The sequence below is a fragment of the Myotis daubentonii genome, chromosome 15 (assembly GCF_963259705.1).
Source record: "Myotis daubentonii chromosome 15, mMyoDau2.1, whole genome shotgun sequence".
In the NCBI taxonomy this organism is placed as follows: Eukaryota; Metazoa; Chordata; class Mammalia; order Chiroptera; family Vespertilionidae; genus Myotis; species Myotis daubentonii.
In genome coordinates this window covers 29,422,631-29,447,739 of record NC_081854.1, presented here as the reverse complement: position 1 = coordinate 29,447,739, position 25,109 = coordinate 29,422,631, and the positions used below count along the sequence as shown (strand labels likewise).

The 25,109-nt window shown below is 53.7% G+C and overlaps 2 protein-coding genes across 3 annotated transcripts in view; one reads left to right on the top strand and one right to left on the bottom strand.

Moving 5' to 3' along the window:
- The window catches only part of GALNS (galactosamine (N-acetyl)-6-sulfatase), a 30,005-nt gene extending 10,458 nt beyond the window's left edge, over nt 1-19,547 (bottom strand). Inside the window, exons 1-9 of the mRNA XM_059667058.1 lie at nt 19,282-19,547; nt 10,738-10,861; nt 9,936-10,010; nt 9,085-9,187; nt 5,884-6,027; nt 4,496-4,562; nt 4,288-4,415; nt 3,578-3,717; nt 1,961-2,064 (exon numbers count right to left, since the gene is read on the bottom strand). Coding sequence (XP_059523041.1) covers nt 1,961-2,064; nt 3,578-3,717; nt 4,288-4,415; nt 4,496-4,562; nt 5,884-6,027; nt 9,085-9,187; nt 9,936-10,010; nt 10,738-10,861; nt 19,282-19,398 — 1,002 coding nt within the window. The 5' untranslated portion in view covers nt 19,399-19,547. The remainder of the gene's footprint in view (nt 1-1,960; nt 2,065-3,577; nt 3,718-4,287; nt 4,416-4,495; nt 4,563-5,883; nt 6,028-9,084; nt 9,188-9,935; nt 10,011-10,737; nt 10,862-19,281) is intronic.
- On the top strand, nt 19,505-23,807 carry TRAPPC2L (trafficking protein particle complex subunit 2L). Of its 2 annotated transcripts, none has more exons than XM_059667060.1 (5): nt 19,505-19,604; nt 21,046-21,218; nt 22,379-22,466; nt 22,597-22,676; nt 23,622-23,807. In XM_059667060.1, the coding sequence occupies exons 1-5, from the start codon at nt 19,572-19,574 to the stop codon at nt 23,665-23,667; spliced, it is 420 nt and encodes a 139-aa protein (XP_059523043.1). In that variant the 5' UTR covers nt 19,505-19,571; the 3' UTR covers nt 23,668-23,807. The 2 variants fall into 2 exon arrangements, with proteins under 2 accessions (XP_059523043.1, XP_059523044.1); XM_059667061.1 differs by having other exon boundaries at nt 19,509-19,604; nt 21,069-21,218.
- Nucleotides 23,808-25,109: the final 1,302 nt, after the last annotated feature.

The window sequence follows — 25,109 nt, the reverse complement described above, 5'->3', positions numbered from 1 at the left end:
CTCTGGGAAAAATAAATAAGGAGAGATTGCGGGGCTGGGTGGGGGTGGTGTGGGAAGGAGCAGGTATCTGAAGTCCTCATATCAGCACAGAACAGCTGGGTACCCTCACGGAAGATGCTCTTTTTGAAAAATAGACACTCTCAACGCGCACGCAATGCCTTTTAGAAAATGCAGTTTGTGTGCCATGGGCCTGTGGCAGGAAGTCACGGAGGCCGTTATCAGCACTTTCAAGACCTAACTCTGAATCAAAGGCTGCAATTAATAAAGTCACCCTGCCAGGCGTGAAGGGGAGAGCTAAATAGGTGAAGCTGGTTGGACAGATGGCAGGGCGTTTTAAAGTAAAATCCTCATAGTTATCACAGGGTGCAGGCCTGATAGCCCCCTCTAATTTAATTTCAGTGTGTGCCATGAAACGTGGTGTGGAAGGGGCTGAGTAGCTCTGTGCGATGTTCTTCCTCCTCCAGGGAGAGGGCCCAGAGGGCAGGGAGCCAGGCAGGCAAGGGGCAGAGGGTCTCAAAGGCTGGAGTTTCCCACAGGCAGGGCGGGTGGGGAAAGCGGTCCCAGGAGAGAGAGACAGTGGGGGGAGGTGCAGGGGCACCCCAGAGTCTGACCCCGCTCTGTCGCCTGCCAGCTGGGAGGTCCTGACGAGAGACTGCCTCTCACTGGCCTCAGTTGCTGACATGTAGAATGGGGGTGAAGACGACAATGACAGGCTCTCCGGGTTCTCCCCACTGACCTGGCTCTTATACTCAGATCCAGAGTTCAGGAGTGGAGAACTGGGTGGGCTCTGGACGAGGCCCCAATTCTGGACCCTGTGAATATTTTTCCTTACACAGGAGAAGGGGAATCAGGTTGTCAATCAGCTGACTTTAAAACAAGGGCTGATTCTGGCTGCCCATGTGGCCCAGGGAAATCACAGGGTCCTAACACTGGGAAAGTGGCGGGGGGCCAGAGTCAGGGTGATGGGGTGACACTTGAACAGCCATTGCTGGCCTGGATGATGGAGGGAGGGAGGGAGGGACCAAGAGCCAAGAAGCCTGAAAAGACAAGGAAATGGGTTCTCTCCTGGAGCCCCCAGGGGGAACCAGCCTGATGGTGCTGGACTGCCATCCTCCAGACTGTGGGAGAGCGAAGGTGCGGTCCCAGCCCTTTGTGGTGATTGTTTCGCAGCCACAGGACTCAGGCCCCTGAAGGTACTGCTGTGAGGGCTGAGCTGGCACCAGCACTGCTAAGTGTTCTCTGAAGAAGCCCATTAGAAGGCAAAAAGACGAGCTGGGGGCTGTGCCCTCTGACCCTGAAGTCCTCATATCAGCAGTGGGCTCAAGTCCAGTGACTCACATGCCTACAAACAGTAGTCTCGGCCCCTCGAGGTGTCTCTATCAAGGTGCCCAGTTGAGGGGGGCTCTGAGAGTGAGGGCTCTGAGGAATGAGACACACACCTCGTCCAGCAAGAGGACCGGGCACCCAGCCTTGTGGTTTGCACCTATGCACTGCAGACAGGTACCAACCACACGGTCAAGCTGCTGCTGTCTCTGGGAGCGTGTCCACAGAACAGTGGCCTGGGAAATGCACTTTGGGAAAAAAGGTTCTATGGCTAAACAAGATTTTTAAAACTCAGCTTGCTCTATGCCCCTTCCAGAAGTTCACTGTATACATTGCACACCAAAGGCTCTGACAAGTCCTGCAGGAAAGAAACCGGTTCCACTCAGTGGCACCCAGGACTGCCACATTTATTAGCCACTGATGCCTCCTCCTCCCTTGGCAGCTACTAACACTCCATGCCATTCCATGGAGGACCGTTCCAGTCCACCCCACACATCCCTCACTCACCAGCTGCCTCCCTCAGGAGGGGTCCCGTTTGGAGGAGAGCAGTGGGTGGAGGGAACAGGTCCCTAGGGGGCACAGTCTCCACACCCCAGGATGACTGCAGGCCTGGCCACGTGGCCAACCTCTGACTCACCTGGCCTGCAGGGATGTGCCCGGGCCACCACGCAATCGCAGGCTCCCTCATCCCACCTTCAAATGTGGTCTGCTTTCCGCACAGAAAGGGGCCATTACTGCCTCCTGGGGAGGGAGAGTTGTTGCCCATCAGCTGTCTCTATTCTGAGTCCCCCGGCAACATACGCCTTACTGGGGGCGCTTGCCAGCACCTGGCCCCACCCAGCAATTCGAAGGTAACACTGCTGGTACACTGAGGCACCGAGACCATCAGGGAGGCAAAGGACCAGCACAAGGCTGGCATGCCTCGAGATGGCTCTGCCCCAGGCAACCATCCTGGATGAGGTTGTAACACAGAGCCCATTTTTTTGGTCCTAAAATGAAGAGCAACTACTCAGAAACAGAGAACGTGACCACTCTGTGAGCATAAGACACAGACACTCTTCAAGCAGAGCCACGGAGCATATCCCAACAGCAGGTCACCGGGACTCTCCGCTGCTTTTTAGGTACAACCTTTCAATGTCAGTGTCTAGGAGCTTCCATGTATGTTTGAGGAGGTGGGGAGTCTAGTTAAAATGCATCAGTCCCCGGGTCCCAGGGGTGGGTCCCATCACGGACAGGATGCAGATCCGTTTCTGACAAGCACTGCTGTGAGCAGGTGGTCCCGAAACCATGCTGGGGAAGGGTCAGAGGGCACAGCCCCCAGCTCTGGCTGATCCAATGTCCTGGTGAGTGGTGGGTGCACCGATTTTTACCTCATTGTCATTTGTATCGTTTTAGAGATGCACACAGAGATTCTGTCCATATGAACTATTCCATAAAGCAGAAACAAAGGCTGGGGTGATTAAGCTCAAGTCCAGGCTGGGAGGTTGGTGGTCCCGGCAAGACTGGCAGGACTCTCCTGAGTGTCCCATTCAGGGCCGGGCAGCGATATCAACATTCAGCTGGCCCTGGGCCTTTGCTGGGAGACAGGGGTCCGCCCCTTGTCTAGGAGGAAGACGAAGCCCCTCCCAGCGTGAGGCTGGGCCATGGACGGCAGGCCCCACAGGACCCTGACTGCCCTGGACCAGCCAGGCCCGGACCAGGGATGGCTTTTCTGTTGCCAACAGGGTCGCTTCTTGGCTTGAGCCAGCTGTGCTGTTCCTGTCACTTGAAATTCCGAAGCCCCCAAAGCTCCCTGACCACGGGGTCCCCAGGCCTTCAGATGCAGGCCTGTCCCTGTGGGGCTGACTGCTGTCCGTGTCCTTCCTTCCCGAGCTGCCTGAGTGACTCAGGGCCCTGCGGAGGCCCTGGCATTTTTAAAGAAGGACAAGACCAGCCCTGGCCGGTGGCTCAGTAAGTTGGAGCGTCATCCTGCACTGAAAGGTGGCGGGTTCAATTCCCAGTCAGAGCACATGCCCGGGTTGTGGGTTTGATTCCTGGCCAGGGCACCGTGGGAGATAACCAATGCTTCTCACATCGATGTTTCCCTGTCTCTAGCTATCTCTTCCTTCCTCTTTCTAAAATCAATAAAAATTGTTAAAAAAAAAAAAAAGATCAAATGATATGCGACCCAGGGGTGCCTGAGGGGGCCTGAGTGAGTCTTAGAGGAACAGTATTCTTGAGTGCAGTGTTGTTTGGGGACACTCTCAATACTTGCCTTCTTTGGGAGCAGAAATGAGGGCAGCACCATTGTCAGATGTGAAGAAAACAAATGTGTTCTCCACGATCCTCAGGTCCTGAAGAAGGTTCAGGATCTTCCCCACACTGTCATCGATCTCCCGGACAGCGTCGCCGTACCTACGGGAAAGATGGGCCCCTTAGCAGGTGGCCAAGGGTACCAGTGTGATCGTAGACTTCAGGGATCTACAACGAAACAGACCAAATTCACAGAGGAGGAGGAAAGTTCAAGTTCTCAGAGCTAACCTAGCGAGCTCCGAGCACACTGCTGCAGCCCGCCTCCCACCAAGCCTGGGCTGATGGACAGCTCTGAGGCACAGATGCGGCAGTCTTTTTCTACAATCGATCATTAAAAACATAATGGCCTGGCCAGCATGGCTCAGTGGATGAGCACAGACTGATGAACCAGGAGGTCACAGTTCGATTCCCAGTCAGGGCACATGCCCGGGTTACAGGCTTGATCCCCAGTGTGGGTTGTGCGGAAGGCAGCCGATCAATGATTCTCTCTCATCACTGATGTTTCTATCTCCCTCTCTCTTCCTCTCAGAAATCAATAAAAATATATTTAAAGAAAAACACACACACAAAAACACATCATGGTACTGAGTGCCCTGTCCCTGGACGTAATCAAGCACAGCTGAACCTCCCAAGTGGGAAGAGAGGCCTATGGCTCTACCATCAGGGACTCACCGCCCTCGCTGACTGGTGCCTAAGAAAGGCTTAGAAGCATAAACAGGCGCATGTGTGGCGTCGATGGCCCAGTAGAGAAAGAAGGGGTGCTGAGCTGCCTGCTGCCTCTTAATGAACTCCAGGGCTTCCTGAGGAGAAGAACACACCGTCTGCCCCTGCCCGAAGGCGAACTCCCCGCCCCAGAGCCTGCCAGCCCGGCTTCCCTTACCTGTAAGTAGATCTGAGTCAGGTTGGCTTCTCCAGTTTTGTGATTAATGGGAAATTCTTCATAAAATCTGAATGAACAGATCCAGAGAGAAATGAAATTTCAGGTAAAGAAAGCCTCTTCTCCCCGATTTCAGAGGCAAAGCCACGTGCCCCATTTAAAAGAACGATGGAGATGCTCAACTTATGAACAAATGAAATTGGAAGCTCACACTGCTCCTGAGGTCACAGTTTCCTCAAGGACAGAGGGGGCTCGGACTGGTGCCACGGTCACTGTTTAGGAGAAGGAGGGAAGCACTGTGTAAGGGCAGAGAGGACAGCGAACGAGACGAAGGCAAGGGGCAGGTCCTCGTTACTGAGGCTGGGTGACCACTAATGAGAGAGCTTTCTTCCTGAGGCGACAGAAATCTTCTGAACTGGTGATGGCTGCAAATGCTGTGAATGTACCAGAAAGCACTCAACGGCATATTTACATAAAAGGGTAACTGTTTCACGTGTGAATTCTCTTAATAAAGCTGCTATTGAAAAAGGCAAGGAAGCCCCAGCCGGTTGGGCTCAGTGGATAGAGCGTCACTGTGCACGGAAGGGTCCTGGGTTCATTCCGGTCAGGGCACATGCCCGAGTTGTGGGCTCGATCCCCAGTAGGGGATGTGCAGGAGGCAGCCAATCAATGATTCTCTCTCATCATCGATGTTTCTCTCTTTCTTTCCCTCTCCCTTCCTTTCTGAAATAAATTAAAAAAAAAACAAAAACAAAAGGCAAGGAAGTGGCCCAGCTTCTTGGTCGACTGATATATAATGAGGATCAACCAAAAATTAATAATAAAAAAGGAAGAAAGAAAAATTAAGCCAAACAAAGCTCAGGAAAGACCAGGGCCCCGCCTGGCGTGACCACTCTGTAGGTGCCCCACTGCCAGGACGTGGACAGGACCAGGGCAATCCTAGGGCCACCTGCCCTTCAGATAGTGATTTGCTCTTGGCAGGTTCACAAGTAGGGTTCACCCCATCAGATCCTCTGTGATGATCCCCATTTCCTCAACATCTGGCGTGCAGCCGACATGCCAACTTGGCCTCTGGAGCGGGAACCCAGGACCTGCCACAGGGCTGCATGGACCTGCACCCGGATACCCTGTGAACACACCTTGTTCTGGAGAGCACCTTTGGCTCTCATCATATTTTCTAAAAAGGTGAGAGGCCCCTAGGTGTGGCTCAAGTGGTAGCCCAGGCTGTGAGTCCTACACCGCTCTGGGCAGGACAACCAGCTGCCAAACAGTACCCAGCACACCGGGACCCCAGTGCAGGTGTTTCCAGAAACTCCGTCCAGCTCCTGGGCAGCCCCAGAGGGCAAGGGCTGGGCTGGGCATCTAAGGGAGAGAAGGGAAGGGATCATTACCTGCCAACCATCTCCCAGTCTCGGTACACAGGGATGTTGGGCCTGGCCCTGTTGTCGTAAGGTCCAAAGTGACAGTTGGGGGATCCAAACCACTCATCAAATCCATGCTTCAGGGGGTGGAAGCGAGGCCTGTGGCCCAGATGCCTGGAAACAGGAACCCAAGACACTTCAGGAAGTCCCACATGGGGCACCCCAAAGTTCCAAGCAGCAACAGCCCATTACCTTCACAGAACATTTAATGAAAGAATGTCCCTCCAGCACCCAAAGTATGCTAAGCCCGGGCACAGAAAGACCTCACCCCCAAGGAGACTCAGGACTGCCTGCCCTCCCCCAGCGACACTGCCAGGCTATCGCTAAGAGCCACAGACTGGGACAGTGCCAGGACCAGCTAGTGCTGCTCACCAACTCAGTGTCTTGGCCAGAAATGGGGATGAGTATGACTAGAAGAGAACATAGCAATTGGCCTGCAGGTGACAACTGTCAAGCAGTTCGGAATCCCAGGTGCTCTGCTTGGAGCAGAGTGGGTGCCACACGGTGGGTGTCAGGCAAATCTGAGAGCCTCTTGCCAGGCTGTGCCCTGCTTCCCTGTCCCCAAATGCCCCTCCCCCTTGGGGGCACTTAACTGGGTCCTCTTCCCAATGGGAGGGGCTGACACGCTCCCATCTGAACCAGGTTCCAGTGGCCCCTGAGCACGGCCCCACGTGTTCCTTGGAATTCAGGGCTAATAGAGGCAGTTCTGGGTTCTGGCCCCTGGGGAGCAGGCCCACTCCACCCTGGAAAGTGGATGGGTTTCCTAGATTTTCTTGGCAGGCAGCCTCTCGCAGCAACGTGTATTTGGAAAGCTGTGTCCCTGGAGTGGAGGGTCCTGTTCCTCTGGTGCACTCGGGCAGGCCCCATCCTGACTGCTCAGAGGCCACTCGAACTCCAAGTTACTGTGAGCTCATTGCACCACCCCATCACTCGGTCAGAGGACACGATGTGTGGTAGCGAGGGAGGCCTGGGCGGATGCAGGCCAGAACGGAGCCAGCCAGCACCTGAGCAGCGGTAATGCGTATCTTGGGGCCTGGTTGTAAAATGTTCTGCCTCCAGACAGCTGCCTGGCACCCACGCTGGGCCTCTCCAGCCTCTCTGCCAGCTGCGTGTCACTTCTGCTGCGACGTCTGTGCTTTGTGCTTCCTGTTGTGACTCATGTCTTCTCTGGGCCGCTGCTACATGGCCTGTCATTTCTCAATACCTCACTCCAGCACTGGCCGTGAGCGACTCTCTGTGTACCCCCACCCATTAGCTCAAATGGCCTTTGCTTAAGAGAATCACCAGCCAACGTCCTCCTCATGTTGAGATGTCAATTCAAAGTGTTTATTCCAAAACAGCAGCGGGGCCAGCCCTGCCCAAAGGTGAGCTGGATCAGCATCATGTCGCAGCCCCTCTCACAGGAGTTGAGGTTCCTTGGTTGGACTAGGGGAATCCAAGTCTGTGGTGCTGGGGCCCTGAGGCAGGACATCAGAGCAGCCACAACCATGCCAACCAACATCTCTCCACTACAGTCTTGTGACAGGACCCCCACCGGGTCAAGGAGAGGCTGAGCCCTCTACCCCAGGGCTCCCAGAGCCGGTACTTACTCTGCCACAGTCACCTGACCCTGGCTCATCCGCTAGCACTGTGTCCACCTCCTCGAGTTCCGCCAGAGTTGCTTCTTTGGGCCCTATCGGACTCCTCCTTCTGCATTCATCTTTCTCCTCACGGAGATACACTCCCATTCCAGTCTGGCTGCCCCGAGGCAATGGCTATGAATGGGAGGCCGCTGGACCCAAGGCAGAGTTGCCAGGCTGGGCACAGAGTCCTGGTCACTGGGGGCTCTTACTTCCGCCAGCGCAGCCCTGACACGGCTCTGGCAGGCCTCACAGCCGGCCTCTGCCAACCTCCCTGGGCCTTCTGGCAGTGCTGTGCACCGTGCAGGCAACAGGGCTCCTCAGCCCAGTGCACCCCCACCGGCTCTATTCTGCAGCCACTACCTCCTCGGAGCTCATCTGTCTGGCAGGCAGCTCCCAACTTGTCTCCGGAGGGAGAAAGCATTCATTAGGCAGCCCCCAGATCACCAGGACTTTCTGACGATTACTCTCCCAGTTTCTGCAGATCTCCCATCCCTGTGATGGTCAACAGGGAAAGAGCAGCAGTTCCAAAGGGGCACCGACAAGGCACTCATCCCTGAGAAAGCACTGACGGTGAGTACCAGAGGGGTTAGGGCACAGGGTCCACAGTGTGTTAGAGAGAAAATTAGGGGTGGAGAATCATGGAAGGCTTCCTGTAGGAAGTGGGTTTGCTGTTCTCCAAAGGCCCCAACACCCAGAAAAGGAAAGAGGATGCCTGACCTTTACACCAACCCACTTAGGCATCCTCAGGGAGTAAGATACAGAAATCCCTTAACATGCTTAAAACAGCATAAACAGCATGCATAGTAATGTGAGCTTCTACAATCATGATCATTTGATCCCAAAGACTCCACACTGCATGACTACATGACTATTCTCTACCTCACAGTTGCTGCTGCTTCTTCTTTTTTTTTTTTTTTTTGCTTTTCAATGTTTCTTATTCTAGGGTGTTTTTAAAAAGTATTATAAAATATTTCTGAACAACGTAGGAACACCTCTGTAACCACCAATCTTGACATGGCTTCTGTGTATCCTTAGTTATAGGACTTCTGTTCAGCTAGACTTCAGGCGGTTCTCGGTAATGGCTGTTCTGTAGTCTAGTTTTAATTTGACATGGTTGTGTGAGGAGGCAAGTAGAGTGTTTACCTACTCTGCCATCTTGACCACTAATTGCTTCTTCATTTCACCACCAGACAGAGCCCTTGTGCTTGCTGACAATGTGTGCTATCCATGACAGCACTGCATATGCAATAATGTGGCTCCTTTGGTGACACTGCGGCACCAGGCAGCACCAGGAGAGGAACAGGGAGAAGAGGCAGGTGGCTGGCTTGTGCAATATGCCAGGAGAACGATGGGCTCACAGCCAACACCCACCCTAAAGACGGGAAGTCCCAGCAGCACAGCCATCCCAGCTTTTGAAGAAATGCGTCAGACATCTACACGGACCTGGAAGTCAAAGACTCTACTTCTCACCCAAGAAGGTTTCCCTTTTTGGAAATTGCAGCAGTGACCGTGTGCGGATGTGCCCAGCCAGGTAGGTGTCAGGACTCACCACTTGCCCACGATCTTGCTGACGTAGCCGGCCCCCTTCAGCAGCTCGGGCAGGAGGAGCTCGGTGTCCGGGATGCCACCCACGACCTCCTGAGGCGTATATGCTGGAAGAGCACCACAGCGTGTGAACCACTCACACACACACACACACACACACACAGAAGTGCTGCCGAAGACCGTGGGTCTGAGAACTGGCCCCTCAGTGTCAACGGGAAAAGCCCTGGTGAGGACTGGCCCTGCTGCCCAGTACTTTCGGGGTCGTCCAAGCACTTCCCCAAAGTAAGCACAGTCCTGGGTGGGGACGGACCTGCAGGGGGTTGGGACTATCAGGCAGAGCCCCAGGCCCTGCCCCCGCTGCTGGCTTGCCCAGGGGTCTCCAGAACATGTCATCTGATACCATGAGGGCCCCACGCACACCAGGCTCCCCTGTGCTTTCCATACTACGTTTCTCCAAGGCTGTTCCCTGCTGACCTCACAGTGCCTGCTCCCTCAGGCAGTGCTCCTTGAGGGGGTGGGGTGGGGCGTGCACAACTCACCAGACTGTGCAGGGCAGCCCTGGGACAGAACGCCAGGGAAGGAGCAGTGAGCAGTGACCGGAGCTCTGCCCCGAATCCCTGAGGCATTAATCTCACCTTCCTTTCTACTTGCCTAAAATGCATTGTTTTTTGTGGAAGTGCTACAATCTGTTTTAAAATGGCATGTTGTAATCCAAACAAAGCCCCTGACCTTGGGTAATGAGTGCTGTCCTGGAGAAGGAAGGTCATATGTGAGAATGGGTGACACAGGCCCCTCCCTTGCCCCCTCTGGTCCTCGGCCTCCCGGACCTTTGGCGCAGCCCAAATGCACACGCACCGTTCCTGGCCTGCCCGTTGGTGGTGTAGAAGCCATTGCGGATGGGCAGACGTCCAGTGAGCAGGGCCGCCCTGGCTGCGTGGAGGCAAAAAAACAGAAACACGATTAGAATGCTCATGCGTCAGGCCTGTGGCCAGCTTTGCAGAGCGTCTAAGTCCCCACCAGCCTCCAGAGCTGGGTGGACAGACCACCCCTGTACTGACGGGCTCAGAGATCGGTCCCGGGGAGTTCTGGCCAGGCCCTGCAGCCCAGTGTTGTCCAGCCTGCAATCACTCTGGCCGGCTCCCAGGACACTGAGGTGCGGGGTCCCAATGGCCCCTCGTGTGCTCCCCACCCAGCATTACTTTCCTTCGTAAGGTCAGCGTCCACGTGGAAGCCCCTCAGCAGCAGTGATTCTCCCGGACAGGAGGAATAGGCTGCCCGACCCCTGCACCCCGCCCCCGTCCCCAGGTGGAGAACCACTTCCCAGCCAAGCACTTCTGAACAAGCCTCAGCACTCAGCACCACCACATGCAGCGACTTTGGCCTCACCGATCCTTAGAGGGGACAAGCCCTCAGTGGCCTACGGCCCTTTGCCCCACACAACAAGGAGCCTGGGACCCAATGTGCCAGGAAGCCAACAGAAGGCCCACACGCCTGCCAGACCCCTTCGCCCTCAAGGAAATGTGGTGGAGCCACCACTTTTGTCAGGGCAGCCTGCTCCTCATGCCAGACCCCTCCCCAACTGGCCCCATGCTGCGCTGTGCCCACTCTCCCCTGCTGTGCCCACTTTCCCTGTGCCCGTGGGCCCGCCCTGACTTACATGGTGAGCACAGGGGGTTGGCCGTGTAGAAGTTTGGGAAAAGCATGCCCTCAGCGGCCATCCGGTCCAAATTCGGGGTCTCTCTGGAAGGCTCTCCATATACTCCCAGGTCACCCCACCCCATCTGCAGGAAAAAGCATGGAGAGGTGGACTGAACCTCCTCCTATCTCTGGGGCCCATGCCACAGAGCTCCCTCACAACCCAACGCCTGGTATGGCACAGGGAACATGAGCAGCAGCTGAGCTTTGGGGCTCACCTCCGCCCGAGTCTCCACATAGAGAAGAAGCCCTCGTAAGTGTGTGTGCAGACTGAGACTGAACAAGTGGAAGGCTCCCCACAGAGCTGAATGGAGTGCGGCCATGTGACCCAGCTGCTCCACCAAAACCACATGCGCGTGCATAGCAGCATGGTCATGATGGCCCAAAGGGAACACCCCAGATCCATCAAGTGAGCAATGAATGAACACAACATGGTCTATCTGTCCGGCACTGTGTTAATAGCGGCTCCCAAATCTATGTCCACCCAGAACCTGTGAATGTAACCTCATTTGGAAGCGCAGATGTAATGAGTGAAGATGAGGTCATACTGGGCCCTAAGTCCAATGACTGGTGTCCGTAGAGGAGGAGGAGACACAGACACACAGGGGAGACAATGGAGGTAGACACTGCATCTCAGGAGACACCAGCTCTGCCAATACCTTGATTTCAGACTCTGGCCTCCAGAGCTGGGAAAGAAAAGACTTCTGTTGTTTTAAGGCACCAAATGTGTAGGAATTTGCTATGCTCCAGGAAAAGGAACACACACACTATGGACGACTACTACAGCCTGGACGAACTGTGACGAGGTCCCTCCAAGCTGGGTCTCCTCAGATGTCCCCTCAGTATGAGCCCCGGGTGTCACTTTCACAGTGGCTACCTGGTCTCTTCCCCTAGACAAGGGGCAGGAGGTGGAAAGAGCTGCAGCTGTGGAACAGGGCCCAGGGGCCGGGGCTGCTCCGGCCTCCAGCTGCACGCTGCGGGCCTTCCCTCATGGAGTGACACATTACTCCCTCCAGGTAAGGTATCTGAGCACCAAACCTGGAGTGAAATGACCATCTGACCTAGTGATTCCACTCCTGGGTGTCCCCGAAACAGAGCTGAAAACATACGTCTACACGAGAATGTACAGACAATGTCCACAGCAGTGCTGCTACTCCTAGTTTCCAAAGGGTATAGACAGCCAAGTGCCAGCTGATGATGCATGAACACCCTGTGTCCATCCAAACCCTGGAATACTACTCAGCCACAAAAAGGAGTGAAGCACTAACACATGCTACCACATGGGTGAACCTCATGCACAAAATTCATGCAAGGGGCTCGGCCCTCACAGCCGCAGCGGCTGCCTTGGCCCTCGAAGCCTGGTTTTGTCCGGAAGGTCGTCCGGCTGTCCAGTCTAATTAGCATATTACGCTTTTATTATTATAGATGCTCAGAGAAAGCGAATCCACGAGGCAGAAAGCAGACTCATAGTTGCCAGGAGCCAAGGGAGGAGAATGGGCAGTGACTGCCAGTGGGGGTGGGGCCTTTTTGGGGTGATGAGAAGGATTTGAAGTTGACTGTGACGATGACTGCACAATGCTGCGACTATCCTAGAAATCACTGAATTGAACACTTTAACTGGGTGCATTGTATGTGCTGTGAACTATGTCTCGGCAGAGCAGTTAGAAAGGTGCAGGCACCTGTGTTCTGCTGAGGCCTGGTAGGACCCAGTGGTTCCCCGTTTCTCCAGGGGCCCCTGGTGAGTCAGCCAACAAGGAACCTCAGGCCTGTATGAAAGGACAAGGGTCTGAACTTAGAGGAAAGTGCTCGCCTAAGACTAGACACAGCAGTGTGCTGACCTGACCTGGAAAATTTGGAAGCCACGGGATTGACTCTGCAGACATTTTGGAGAGTTGGGCCAGGTGATCTCATGAAGAGATTTGGCAACTCGGGGTCATACACGGATGGCTGTCCACGCAGATCTGCCAGGACGGTCCAGTTAGGTCTGTTGTCTGACTGTAATTATTAATGCGCCTTCTCTGCATTGTAGGTTATACAGCCACCCTTCCCATAAGGGTGAGCCCAGGGGTGACACTGCCTCAGGTGAGATCCGGCCTCCACGCTTCTCCCAGGCACTGCCTTCTCCTGTTGCTCCCAGCTCCTAGCTTTAGGCTGGCTGTGAACATGGGGGTCTGAGAGCCCACTCAGGGCCTTTGCCTTTGACCTGCTATCTGCTCTCAAAGGACCTTATGGCTTTAGGGTTCTGGTTTTGGCACTTCTAGCTTTGCATTTCTTTGGAGATGATTTATTTTGAAGTCATTGAAATGGCTTTTCCATTTGGTAACAATAGGAGCTGAAATGAAGTATGTGCCGGAAGAGAGGTACAGCCAACAGAAGAAAGGAAGGTGGGGTGCTCTTGGGTGGAGAAGGGACAAAGTGCCTGAGTTCACCAACCCCACAGAAATTTGCATGCCCAGGTCACTGCCTACGTGCCCAGGTTGGAGCTGTGGAAGCAGGAAAGCACCTCAGTAGCATCTGCTGACTTAGCAGGAGCCCCAGTGCAGGCTGAGAGGGCACAGCTTGCTTGAGGCCTGGTCTGGAGAAGGCTCCCAGGCTGCATGCTTGAGATTCCTTCCTGCCCCCACCCCCACCCCACCCCACGTGTGGATCTGTCCTCTTAGGCACAAGTGGGTTGCTGTCCCTCTGGGCAGAGCAAATCCTGGGTTGGAGGAACAAGAGAGGCAGAGGGGCTGGTCACGTGGCATCTTTTGCCTGGTACCCACCAAAGTTCCAGGAGGAAGGCAGGTACTCAATATGTCACATTGAAATAAACAATGTAGGTTCAGGGAGACTTCTTACTGGGGAATGATGGGATATTCCCCAAATCTCAGGTTCTAGATGCCAGGCAAGGGCCAACCTGCTTACAGGTAGGCCTTTCTGAGGCCAGCAGTCACTGGCCCACTGTTTTAACTCGTCTACTCAACACCATTCTATTATTACTTGTTAACTAGCTTCCTTCACTACAAAAACAGGAATATTAACATCCACCTTGCAGTTATTATGGAATAAATGAAATCATCTCACAAGCAGTATTTAGTATCTTCTACATGACCATCCATGTTCACAGGAACAAAAGTCACAGGACTTACAGTTCCCTTCCTGCTCTCAACCCTTCTTTCACTTAGAATCTCTAGACTTTGGAGCAATGAAAGAATCAGTCACTGCTGGCAACAAGGGATTGTTGTACAGACACACGTGCATTGAAGGACTGACTTCCCAGGGTCCACTGACTGGCTCCGGAGGCAATCACTCAATGTGTCTGCCTCACATTGAGGTTGGGGGCACCTGCTTGATGGGCCCACCATGGTCACATTGAGGCTGGCCTCCGTGCAGCTTGACTTTAAACTTCCTCGGTAGTCAGAGTGGTCCTTCTTAGGCTGTTTTGCAAATAAGGGACCGAGACACCAAGAGTGCGAGGCCCTCGGGAGCAGGAGTGGTCTTGGCCCAGTTGGGCTGGAATGTCCCAGGAGGGAGCTCTGTCCCCGCTGACCCTGGCCTCATCAGCCTTGGAGAACAGAGCTGAAGCTGAGTCAGGTCCGGTGAAGAAACGGTTCTCAATGTCTTCTAAACTCATTCAATACATGTCTACCAGGACTGTCCTGGGTCTGAGGACACATCGGGGATAAGAAGGCAGATGCTATCCCTACCCTTACCAGGTGTTTTATGCAAAGTGCTGAGGTCCCTGAAAACCTCAGTGTATTGTTTGTGGATCCCAAAGAAATAACCTGGAGGACTGGCTGTAAGAGACATGAGTTTATTAGGACTTATGTGTAAACTGGTGGCAGCCGACCAGTGAAATTTACTGCTGCACCGGCTGCCACCGATCAAGTTGAATCACTAAGTCCTATCCAGCCTGCAGATGCACTAGCAGTGGTTCTCAACCTTCCTAATGCCGCGACCCTTTAATACAGTTCCTCATGTTGTGGTGACCCCCAACCATAAAATTATTTTCGTTGCTACTTCATTCAGTAGCAAACTGTAATTTTGCTACTGTTATGAATCGTAATGTAAATATCTGATATGCAGGATGTATTTTCATTGTTTTCAACCCACAGGTTGAGAACCGCTGGTGGTCAGCCAGTGCTATTATTTCACTGTCACCCAAGACTGCCGGGAGCCGGTCCATCCTTGCTGTTTCAAAGGACCTGGCATATATGGCATACTGTTCTTAATATGTTTGCTCACCTTCTTGGCACTATGTGTTTTAATCAAGGTCACCTCCCTGAGAAAGGTTGTTTCCCCAGGTAGGGATTTTCCCCTGAAGTTAGGGAGGGAATAAAACCCCTCAACTAAGTGCCAGGCAGGTAATTAATCACTTTAACTACGAACAATCATGCTTAAGCTGCGTAATCTCTACTCCCTGGAATGGAGATAAGAAACGCCCTAACCTTTGTAATAGAGATTGATAGGATTGAATCAACTGGTATAAATACAGATGTAACAAGACAACAGGACACAGAACTTAGAAGACAGAACCAAGAGACACAGACCCTAGACACAGAACCTAGACACAGAACCTACACAGAACCTAGAGACAGAAGAACTTCGCTGGAGAGAACATGGCAAAAGATCCTGGACAGAACCTAGACTCAGAACCTAGAGACAGAACCTAGCGAGAGAACATGGCAAAAGATCCTGGACTGAACCTGACTACAGAAATTGGCAAGAGAACCTGACTAGAACCTGGTGACTCAACCTGGCTGGAGATCCTGACCAGAACTTCGCTGGAGATCCTGCCCAGAATCCCTGGCCTGGGTCAGGGCGTGTGTGGGAGGCAATCAATCAATGTGTCTCTCTCACATTGAGGTTTCTTCTCCCCCGCCCCCCTTCCTCTCTTCCACTCTCTCTAAAAACCAATGGAAAAAATATCCTCGAGCCAGGATTTAAAAAAAGGAAAACAGAAAAACGGCATGCAGGGGGAGGAGAGGTACTGTGTGAGATCAAAACACTAACTGTTTTCTTGACTGAGGAGCTGGCTAGGCTCCCAAGGTCTCATAGTCCACTTACTGGTGGCCTTCACTATATTTCCCACAGGGTGGGAGGGGAGTTGGAGCACGGGAAGGGGCCCATGTTCCCATTTACTATATAAGGTGCCACCCTGGATGAAAGAGTCTGCCTGCCCTCTCCATCCTGCTCCCTGACTGGCTCTGGGGTGGGAGTGAGGTGGGTGTTTGGCCAGCAGACCCCTCCCCAGCGAGCGAGCCTGGCTCAGGGGTACGAACTGAGTCTTCATGGTAGTGCGCCCTCTCACTGGGCCTGCTGACCATAAAGGACAGCAGGGGCACAGAGCAAGGGGCTTCTGGATCCCGCTGCCTGAAGTCAAGGCTGCCCCAGGCTGTAAAGTCAGGAGAGTTGGGTTTCCTATTTTGCATAAGTCACTTTGCATGCATTTTCTGTTATTTCCCACCAAAAAGTCCTGACTTGTCCACATTTGCTGACCAGGGTGAAAGTCTTCCAGACTTCTTTGGTTTCAGCTGCCAGAGAAGCCCAAAGCCACAAGAAGGAAACGGCACCAGAGAGGCCCAGCCCTGGGGCTCCTGGCCACTGTTCCGGTTCCTGCTACCCCACCCCGGGGCACCCAACAGGGAGGCTCCCCACCTCAGCTCCTCTGGAGTAAAAATACTCCCAGTGCTGGTCATGCTCCACCACTCAGAACCTCCAGGGCCTAAACGACACTCCCAGCAGAAATACACAGGAGCTGCCTGTGTAAGTTTGCACTTTCTAATAGCCTCATTAAAAAGGCAAAAAGAAAGATGAATGAGGGCTAACTTACTTTATTTAACTCAGTACAGGCATTCCTCATTTTACCTGCACGTTGCTTCATTGTGCTTCGTAGGGGTTTTGTTTTTTAATAAACTGAAGGCATGACTCGCTACCAGCAGAAATGTCACAACTCACTTTATTGTGATACTTGCTTTATTGCGATACTTGCTCTATTGCAGGGGTCTGAAACCAGACCTGCAAAATCTCCGAAGTATGCATGTATATCCAAAATGTTATCACTTCGACAAAGCTTCAATAATCTGGAGGGCACATGACTTGCTTCACGCACCCACTGCCGCCCTGGAGAGAAGGGGAAGGGGCAGAAACCTCGCAGACACAGCACACAGCTGGAGTCTCACCATTCAAAAGGGACCACTTGACAGGGACTCCAGCTTTGAGAAGACGGAATATTGAATCAAAAAGCAAGCATTTCCAAGATTAACGTGTTGTTCATTAGGAAGCAGTTTCCCTACTGGCCATTAGGATGGATCAGCTGAAGGGCTGCAGAATCTGCTATAGAAGCAGTCATCATCTGAAGAGTTTATGAGACTAAAAATAAGCATGTCCAGTGTTATCTCTGGGTGGTGGAATTATGGGTGGGTTTCTATGATCTTTTCAGGTTAATCTGAATGCTGTTAATTTTTCATAATAAAAAAATCATTATTATAATAAAAAATTACATAAGATTTGTTGTTGTTAATCCTCACCTGAGGATATTTTTTTCCATTGATTTTTAGAGAGAGTAGAAGGGAGGAAGGAAGAGGGAGAGAGAGGGACAGGAAGGGAGAGAGAGGAAAAGCGAGAGAGGGAGAGAGAGGGAACCATCAATGTAAGAGAGACACATTGATTGGTTGCCTCTCGCATGCGCCCGGACTGGGGATTAAACCTACACTGCAATCCAGATACCTGCCCTTGACTGGGAATCGATCCTGCGACCCTTCAGTGGGATAATGGGGGCGGGGGGGGGGGGGGAGGGGGAACCTCTAACCACTGAGAACACCGGCCAGGGCTAAGTGAGATTTTTTTTTAAAAAACATTCTTTTTCTTATACTGAGTCTTCAAAATCTGAGTATATTTTACACACTCGGCACATCTCCATCCAGACCAGCCAGGGCTGTCCAACAGCCATGTGAGGCTCCTGGCCTTCGTTCAAAGGCTCCAGTGAGCGTCTTTGCTGGCCTTTTGGGGAACTCTGAGCTGTATTTACTCACAACACTTCTGACACTGACTGTGGGGGATTTCCACACCAGCCACTTCTCCATTTTCTGGGCACCAGCTAGGAGTCCAACAATTCAGTTCCGCTCCGACGCTATCTACCTGGCGCTTGCCTCAGACCCCACAGGTCAAGGGCTCAATCCCACATGACTGACCCCCTTCGTCCGGCCACAAGTCCTGGGCCTCCTGAACTTCTGACCAACCTGCTATGGGTTGGGAGCACAGACCTGCTCAAGTTCCACAATTTGCTAGAACAGCTCACAGAACTCAGCAAAGTGCTATATTTACTATTACACGTTCGTTATAAAGGAAGAGGTGCCTGGGCTGAGGTATGGGGAAGGCGCAATAAGCTCCCCACTCTCTCCCGCTCCTCCACATGTTCCTGTTGTTTAGGGTTTTTTCCAAAGGAGGTCTTGTTACACAATTGATTGAATCATTGACCTCTGGCAATGGAACTCAATCTCCAGCCACTCACTCTTCCCTCCCTGGAGGTCAGGGCTGTGCTGAAGGCTTCAATCACACCTCTAATCACACCTTGGCCTTCTGAGGACCTCACCCTGAAGCTACCCAGGGCCCCAGCCATCTAACTCATTACCACACCAGACACCACTCTCACTCCAAGCGCTTTAGGAGCTGTATGCTAGGACACTGTCTGATTGTACTACAGGGCCTGACATCCCAGCCTGCCCTCTGCCCCGCCTCAGTCCTCACATCACCGTGAGGAGAGCTGGACGGAGAGGACACAAGGCTCCAAGAGCTCCAGTAACTTCTCCAAGCTCAGGGGAGTAGGACCTCCAGCCCAGGTTTGTCTGCATCCCTGCTTTACCAGAATTCCTATTTCACTCCCGGTCTGGAAACGTGCACGGGGGCAGGGTTGCAAAGGGACAAGTGAACCACACTGCTCCCATGCAGGAATCCTGCTACCTTGCTACTCTCCAAAGGGCTGGTCCACAAACACCTGACAGGGGACATTATTCCACTTCAGCTAAAGACCTGACCTGTGCCTAGAATTCTCATCAGGGCCAGAGATACCTGCCCAGGTGGACAGGGGCAGCTCTGGGGCAGGGCAGGTGAAAAGAATCGACTTTCTAAACAGGCAGAGCCTCAGTCTCGGTCAGCTTGTCACTCCCTTCCCTGCCCCTGGACGCACGGGGTGGGGGGGCAGGGTTGAGCAGGGGCTGCTACGAGACTGGTCCTCACCTGGCGGGGCGGCAGCTGATCCGGGCTGCCCTGCTGCCCTTCCACCCTTCCACCCTTCCACCCTTCCAGAGCGGGACGGGCAAGAAAGGGAACAAATAACGCGGAGGGATCTTCTCCCAGGCAGGACATCACTCCCTCGCTTCAGCGTCACTCGCCCGCCAGGCTGCAGTCCGCGGGGCCAGGCGCTATCCCTACACCGGCTGACCGCCCTCACGGCCTTTCCTCCCACGGGACTCCCCCACCCGCCGCCCCGTGCGCAGCGTTCTCCCGGAGCCCAGCCCGCACTCACATCGTCCATGAGCAGGAGTAGGATGTTGGGTGGCTGCGGGGTGCCACTGGCCCCCAGCACCGCTACACTTATCACCTGCAGCAGCCGCCACCGCATCGCCGCAGCAACCGCCGCCATGGCAACCGTGCCGGGCGCTGCAGGACCCGGGCCAGCGGCGGGAACAGGGCGGGCAGCTTTTCCGGCAGGGCGACGGGGCGGGGCCAGGCCGGCTGAGTGACAGAAGGGGCGGGGCCCGGGCAGCCGCGTGACCGGCTGGGGGTCACGTGACGTGGCCGGCCGGGCCTCCCAAGATGGCGGTGTGCGTGGCGGTGATCGCCAAGGAGGTGCGTATGCGGACGGCGGGTGGCCCCGCAGTGCTCCGGGGCTCGCCGGTACCCCCGCCCAGGTCCCGCCCTCGCTCTCCGCCTTCCCCCTTCCCTGCCCGGAGGGCCTCGGAGGGCTCAGCCGGTGGACTTCGCGGGGCGGACGGTGTCGGGGCGGTTCCGGGGAGGCGCCGCCTACATCCGCGTCTGCAGCTGCGCAAGCGTCATCCCCGGGCGCCCACTAGCCGGGCCCTCCTTTCCCGCTGGGGCCCGGCCCCCGCCCCCCCTCCCCTGCCGATACCCCCTTCCCGCCCCGAGACAGCCCCACTTCTCCATCCTGTCCACCGCACACGCCGGCGCCCACTCAGACGAGAGACACCACACAGCAGTCACAGCGCTGCTTTCAAACAAACCAGATGGCGCCACGCTCCCGCCTGAAGCCTCTCCGTCCCTTCTCCGTGCTACTCTCGGATTAACCCGGTCGCCTCCTCCCTCCCCATATGTGACGCCCTCCACCCCAGAGCGACGGGATTACTGGCAGCCCCGCGACGGGCTCTGCTCTGCCCTCTCACCGCCGGCTTTGCGCCTGGACGCCTCTCCCCCGCCCCCCTTTCCCCACCTTGCACCCCCTTCGCTGGCCGCTGCAGGTCTAACTTGTGAGAAAGCTGTGTCTGAGTCCCGACTCTGCGCTGGGAGCTGTCCACGTGCTCCTGTGACAGGGCCCTTCTGTGTCCTCCATGAGACCAGGCGTAGGAGGCGGTCCTGCCTCGGAGCTCCTGGCGCTGGCTTCCTTCTTAGCTACAGCACGTTATTTATTTGTTGGTGGATTTGGGGACTCCTCCGCCAAATGTCAGCCCCTTCAGAGCAGGGACGGTGTAGTGTTCACTGTATCTGGGCAGCGCCAGGCAAGGGAATTGTGACATGAGGGAGCCCCCAGGAAGATGCTGTGAACTCCGATGGCTAAGAAGAGATGGAGGGAGGTTTGAACCAAGCCTGGAAGAGTTGAGTGAGAGGGCAGGCCAGTGCCTCTGCTATGGTGAAGAGATTGCAAGAGGTGGTGTGTCAGTAGCAGGGGGCCCGGAGGAGAGCGCGTGCTGGGGCCGGGGCTGGCCCGGGCCCCCAGAGGAGGTAAGTGACCTTCCAGGTGACAGGTTGTCAGACTGTGCTCAGATCCATTTTTGTGAGAGAGTAGAAGGGACACAGAATATGGACATCTAATTACATCAGCTTTACTTTTTTTTTTCCTGCCCACCCTAGAGATGCCCCTTTGCAGGCAGTATGTGAGGCAGTGCCCAAGACAGTCTGGAAAATTAACCGACGGGTTCTAGAGAATGAGAGTGTGTTCGTGTGGCCAGCTGGCACTTGGCTGGTCCTCCACCCTATGTGCTCTGGCCTCGTTTTCATCATCGGTGCGCACAGAGTGGATTCGCATCACTTCAGTTGCCCTCATCCTCTCTTGCAGAATTACCCTCTTTACATCCGCAGTGTCCCCACGGAGAATGAGCTGAAGTTCCACTACATGGTGCACACGTCCCTGGACGTGGTGGATGAGAAGATCTCTGCAATGGGGAAGGCCCTGGTGGACCAGAGGGAGCTTTACCTGGGCCTGCTGTACCCCACAGAGGACTACAAGGTGTATCCTTCACAGCCAGCAGGCGCATGTCCGCGGGCTCCTCCCCTCGGGCTGGAATCCGGGGTTCCGCCTGAAGCTGTGTGATGTCCTGTAGGATCAGATAACCTTGAAAGGCATTTTGTACCATCACTTGAAAAGAAAAAAGGTGAGGGCTTTTAGCCCAGGGGGAATTAAGGCCGCTTGAGGCTAATTGAGATTTTGCCCTTTTTTCCTTTAATTAGGAGGATAAATGTGGGAAAAGCCAGGCTTGAATTACCTAGAGCAGTGGTTCTCAACCTTGGCTGCACATTAGAATCACCTAAGAATCTTTTTAAAATCCTGATTTCTGGGCCTCATCCTCTGGAAATTCTGTTTTTCTGTTACTAATGTTGTGGCCTCACCCCATAACAAAGAAACAGAATTTCCGGAGGACGAGGCCCAGAAATCAGGATTTTAAAAAGATTCCCAGGTGATTCTAATGTGCACCCAAGGTTGGGAACCACTGACCTAGAGAATTGTGACTTTGCCAGGTTTATAGAAGAGCTGGGGAGCTCCTACTTTATGCCTGCAAGGGTTTCTTTCTCAGCGGGGCCACCATTTCTGAGCAAGGAATGATCGGTTCACTCATTTCATTGTCAGGTGCAGCCCCACAAGTCACTGTAAAGTCTTGACCACTCCCTTGGGGCAGATGGCTTGAAACCCACGGAGTTCAAAGATGTTCCCACAAGCAGTAATGTAGCTTGCCCACAGTGATGTTTGCCCGGGAGCCCGTGTTCTATGAGATGAAGTGGCCTTTAGAGGTATAGACACTGCAGGCAGGATTTGTCCTTTGTGAAATCTCTAGTTTATCAGTTAACACTACCAAGCTAAGCATTGATTCATAAAGGGCAGGGCCTGGGCAGGACAGCCTTGGAGTTTGAATCAGGGTGGGGTTTAGCTGCCTGCCCTTTGCTTCTCTAGTAAACACCAGAAGCTGCCCCAGGGAGGTGTCCAGTCACACCCAGCAAGACAAGCCCAGCCTGGGGCATTTCCTGTGATGCAAGGTTTGCCATGCTTCTCCAAAGTGGCTTTGGAGCCAGGGGCGTGCACAGATGGCCTTCTGCTTTCACACTCTCAAGTGAGGCTGTTTCATGTTGTCACAGAGTCCCTGTGTTGACAGCTTGTTCCCTAACCAGCTGTGCAGATATGGCTACGTGACCAATTCCAAGGTGAAGTTTGTTATGGTGGTGGATTCTTCCAACACAGCACTTCGTGATAATGAGATTCGCAGTGTAAGTGCAGGGGGCCTGTAGGCCGTGCCTGGGGCTGTTTGTTTTCCCTTTGTTTAAAAATGTTGAGAGGCAAAAAATATGGCAGTAATCCTGTGTACAAGTGAGTTAAAACTGTTGGTTCTTATTGCAGATGTTCCGGAAGCTGCACAATTCCTACACTGATGTGATGTGTAACCCCTTCTATAACCCAGGGGACCGCATTCAGTCCAGGTGGGCCTACTATCATGTTTGCTACCTTCATTTGTAGGCCCTGCCTTGTTAAAAGGCAATGATGTTGGAAGCGAGGGAGGAAAGGTCTTTTTAAGCAATGGACACTGTTCTCCTAAGGCAGCAATTCTGAAGCAGCAGAACTCTATTTTTTCAAGCAAACTCTCACCCCACCTATGTCGCCAACATATAAAACAGATGGGACTTGGGGGACAGAGCTCACCTATTTGGTTTCCCATGTGCACCCATTAGGTACTGGGGCACCATTGCAGAACCCACTGAGGGCTCAGGCATATGGAGAGGAGCTTTCTGGGAAAACATCCTCCTGTTAATGCCTAATTTTGTCTTTGATATTGAACTTGAATGGTGAGGAAATGGGATCACAGATATCCTCAAATAGCTTCAAATAGTCTTAATTTTGGAATGTCATGAAGTTGCTTCGGAAAGAAGCATTCACACACTCCAAGCCTGCTCCTGGGAATTCCATACATTTCTAGACACACTTCCCAAGGGGCTTCTTGCAGCCCATAGGTGTGAGGACACTACAGTGACCTGAGCCAGGCCCTTCCTCTGGTGCCTGTGATACTGTGTTTTGGGTCATCTTGGGCCCCAGGGGGGAGAAGCCAGTGCTGTTATGTAGAACCTGTGTCTCCTGGGCTGTTCAGAGCACTGTATCCCTGCACGCCCACACTGCAGCTCCTCCACCCTGTCTGGGAATCCAGCGGGCAGGACCTCGGGAAACCTGGAGGGAAGTGGGAGGCAGGAACTTAGATTCTCGTTGCCAAGTATGGCAGGACACACGTCCTGGTCTCTCAGCTAAGTTCACTCATCTGGACGTTAAAGACTGACTCCCAGAGAGGCGTGGGGTTCAGGCAGTGCCACAGAGCCTGCCTCTGGGCAGGGGTGGAGGGCCAGGTCTCTTCTCAATTGCACTGTTTCTCTTTGCAGGGCCTTCGATAGCATGGTGACATCTATGATGATACAGGTCTGTTGAGTGAGAAGATTGCTGCTTGTTGATTGAAGAGAAGTGTTTTGTACATAACTGTGTTGTGTAGATGTGTATTTATTATCATTTACCCCACATGGGTGCAAGGCCAGGTGGGATGCATGTCAACTAAAGGTCTTGTGACATCAGATTTGGTGTTTTCCTTCTGCCGACGGTTTAACTAGAGAGAGTTTAATGCAGGACTTTTCAGGGATGGGGCAGACAGAGGTCAGGGACAAGATAGCAGGGAGCCGTTGTCCCCACAGGCACGACGGGGCAGTGGGAGCTGGTTGGTAGGAGCCCACAGAGCTTGGAGCCCTGGAGAGGCTTTGGCCATGGGGCAGCCTCTCTGTCCCATCAGCTGCTCTTGTGGCGCCCTCCAGTGGCTGACCAGGTGGGGTGCTGTGTAAGGCCTCCGTGGCCAGATTTAAAACTTCCTCCACAGGGAGAAGTTCTCTTTCTGGTCTTGCATCAGCCTGATGTCTGGACTTGGCCCAACTCTGGGAGGCAGCTGTTACGAGATCTAGGCCACTTCGTCTAACTGCAGCGTCTCACCTGTGGCTGTTGCTTTCTGAGCACGAAGGAGTCTCTTCCATCTGTTAGTGCACAGTGTTTCTAGTGGCTCGAGGGCTGGATGGGGTTAGGCTCTGAGTCCCCTGCTGCGCCTCAGGCTCGAGGACAAACTGTCTGCAGGGGGGGTGGGGGGCTTACATTTGAGGAGGAGCTGATGTAATTAGATGTCTACATTCTGTGTCCCCAGAGGCTTGCTCAGCCAAGTCCAGAGGACAGTCCTAATAGTTGACTGGCTGACGTGTCAGCCCTTCTGGGGTCAGGCACCCAGGTTCTTTGCCCTTTTGTGTCCTGTGAAGTAGGAGAGGCAACAGGGACCTGCTGAGTCTGAGCCCCACCCGCACAGTCTGCTCCAAGGTGTATTCAGCGCACACAGCTGTTGGTTACCTTCCTTGAGTCAGCGCCCCAAGACGTTGAGTCCTTCCCTCCCGCCCCCAGTCACTGGGGAGAGGGTCTCTGACCAGGAGGAAGGCGGCTCAGACCCCTGGGGGAATGGGCTGCACATTGGTGAGCCTAGGGCTGGAACTGGGAGATGAACTTTTCTACGCACCCTTTTGGATTTCCTTCCCTTCTAACAAGCACAGGATTACTTTTTTTTTAATAATATATTTTATTGATTTTTTACAGAGAGGAAGGGAGAGGGATAGAGAGTTAGAAACATCGATGAGAGAGAAACATCGATCAGCTGCCTCCTGCACACTCCCCACTGGGAATGTGCCCGCAACCAACGTACATGCCCTTAACTGGAATCGAACCTGGGACCCTTCAGTCCGCAGGCTGACGCTCTATCCACTGAGCCAAATCGGTTAGGGCCAGGATTACTTTTTAAGTTACAGAAATAAAAACAACAACAGCTAGGAATGTGTGTTAAAAACATGTCC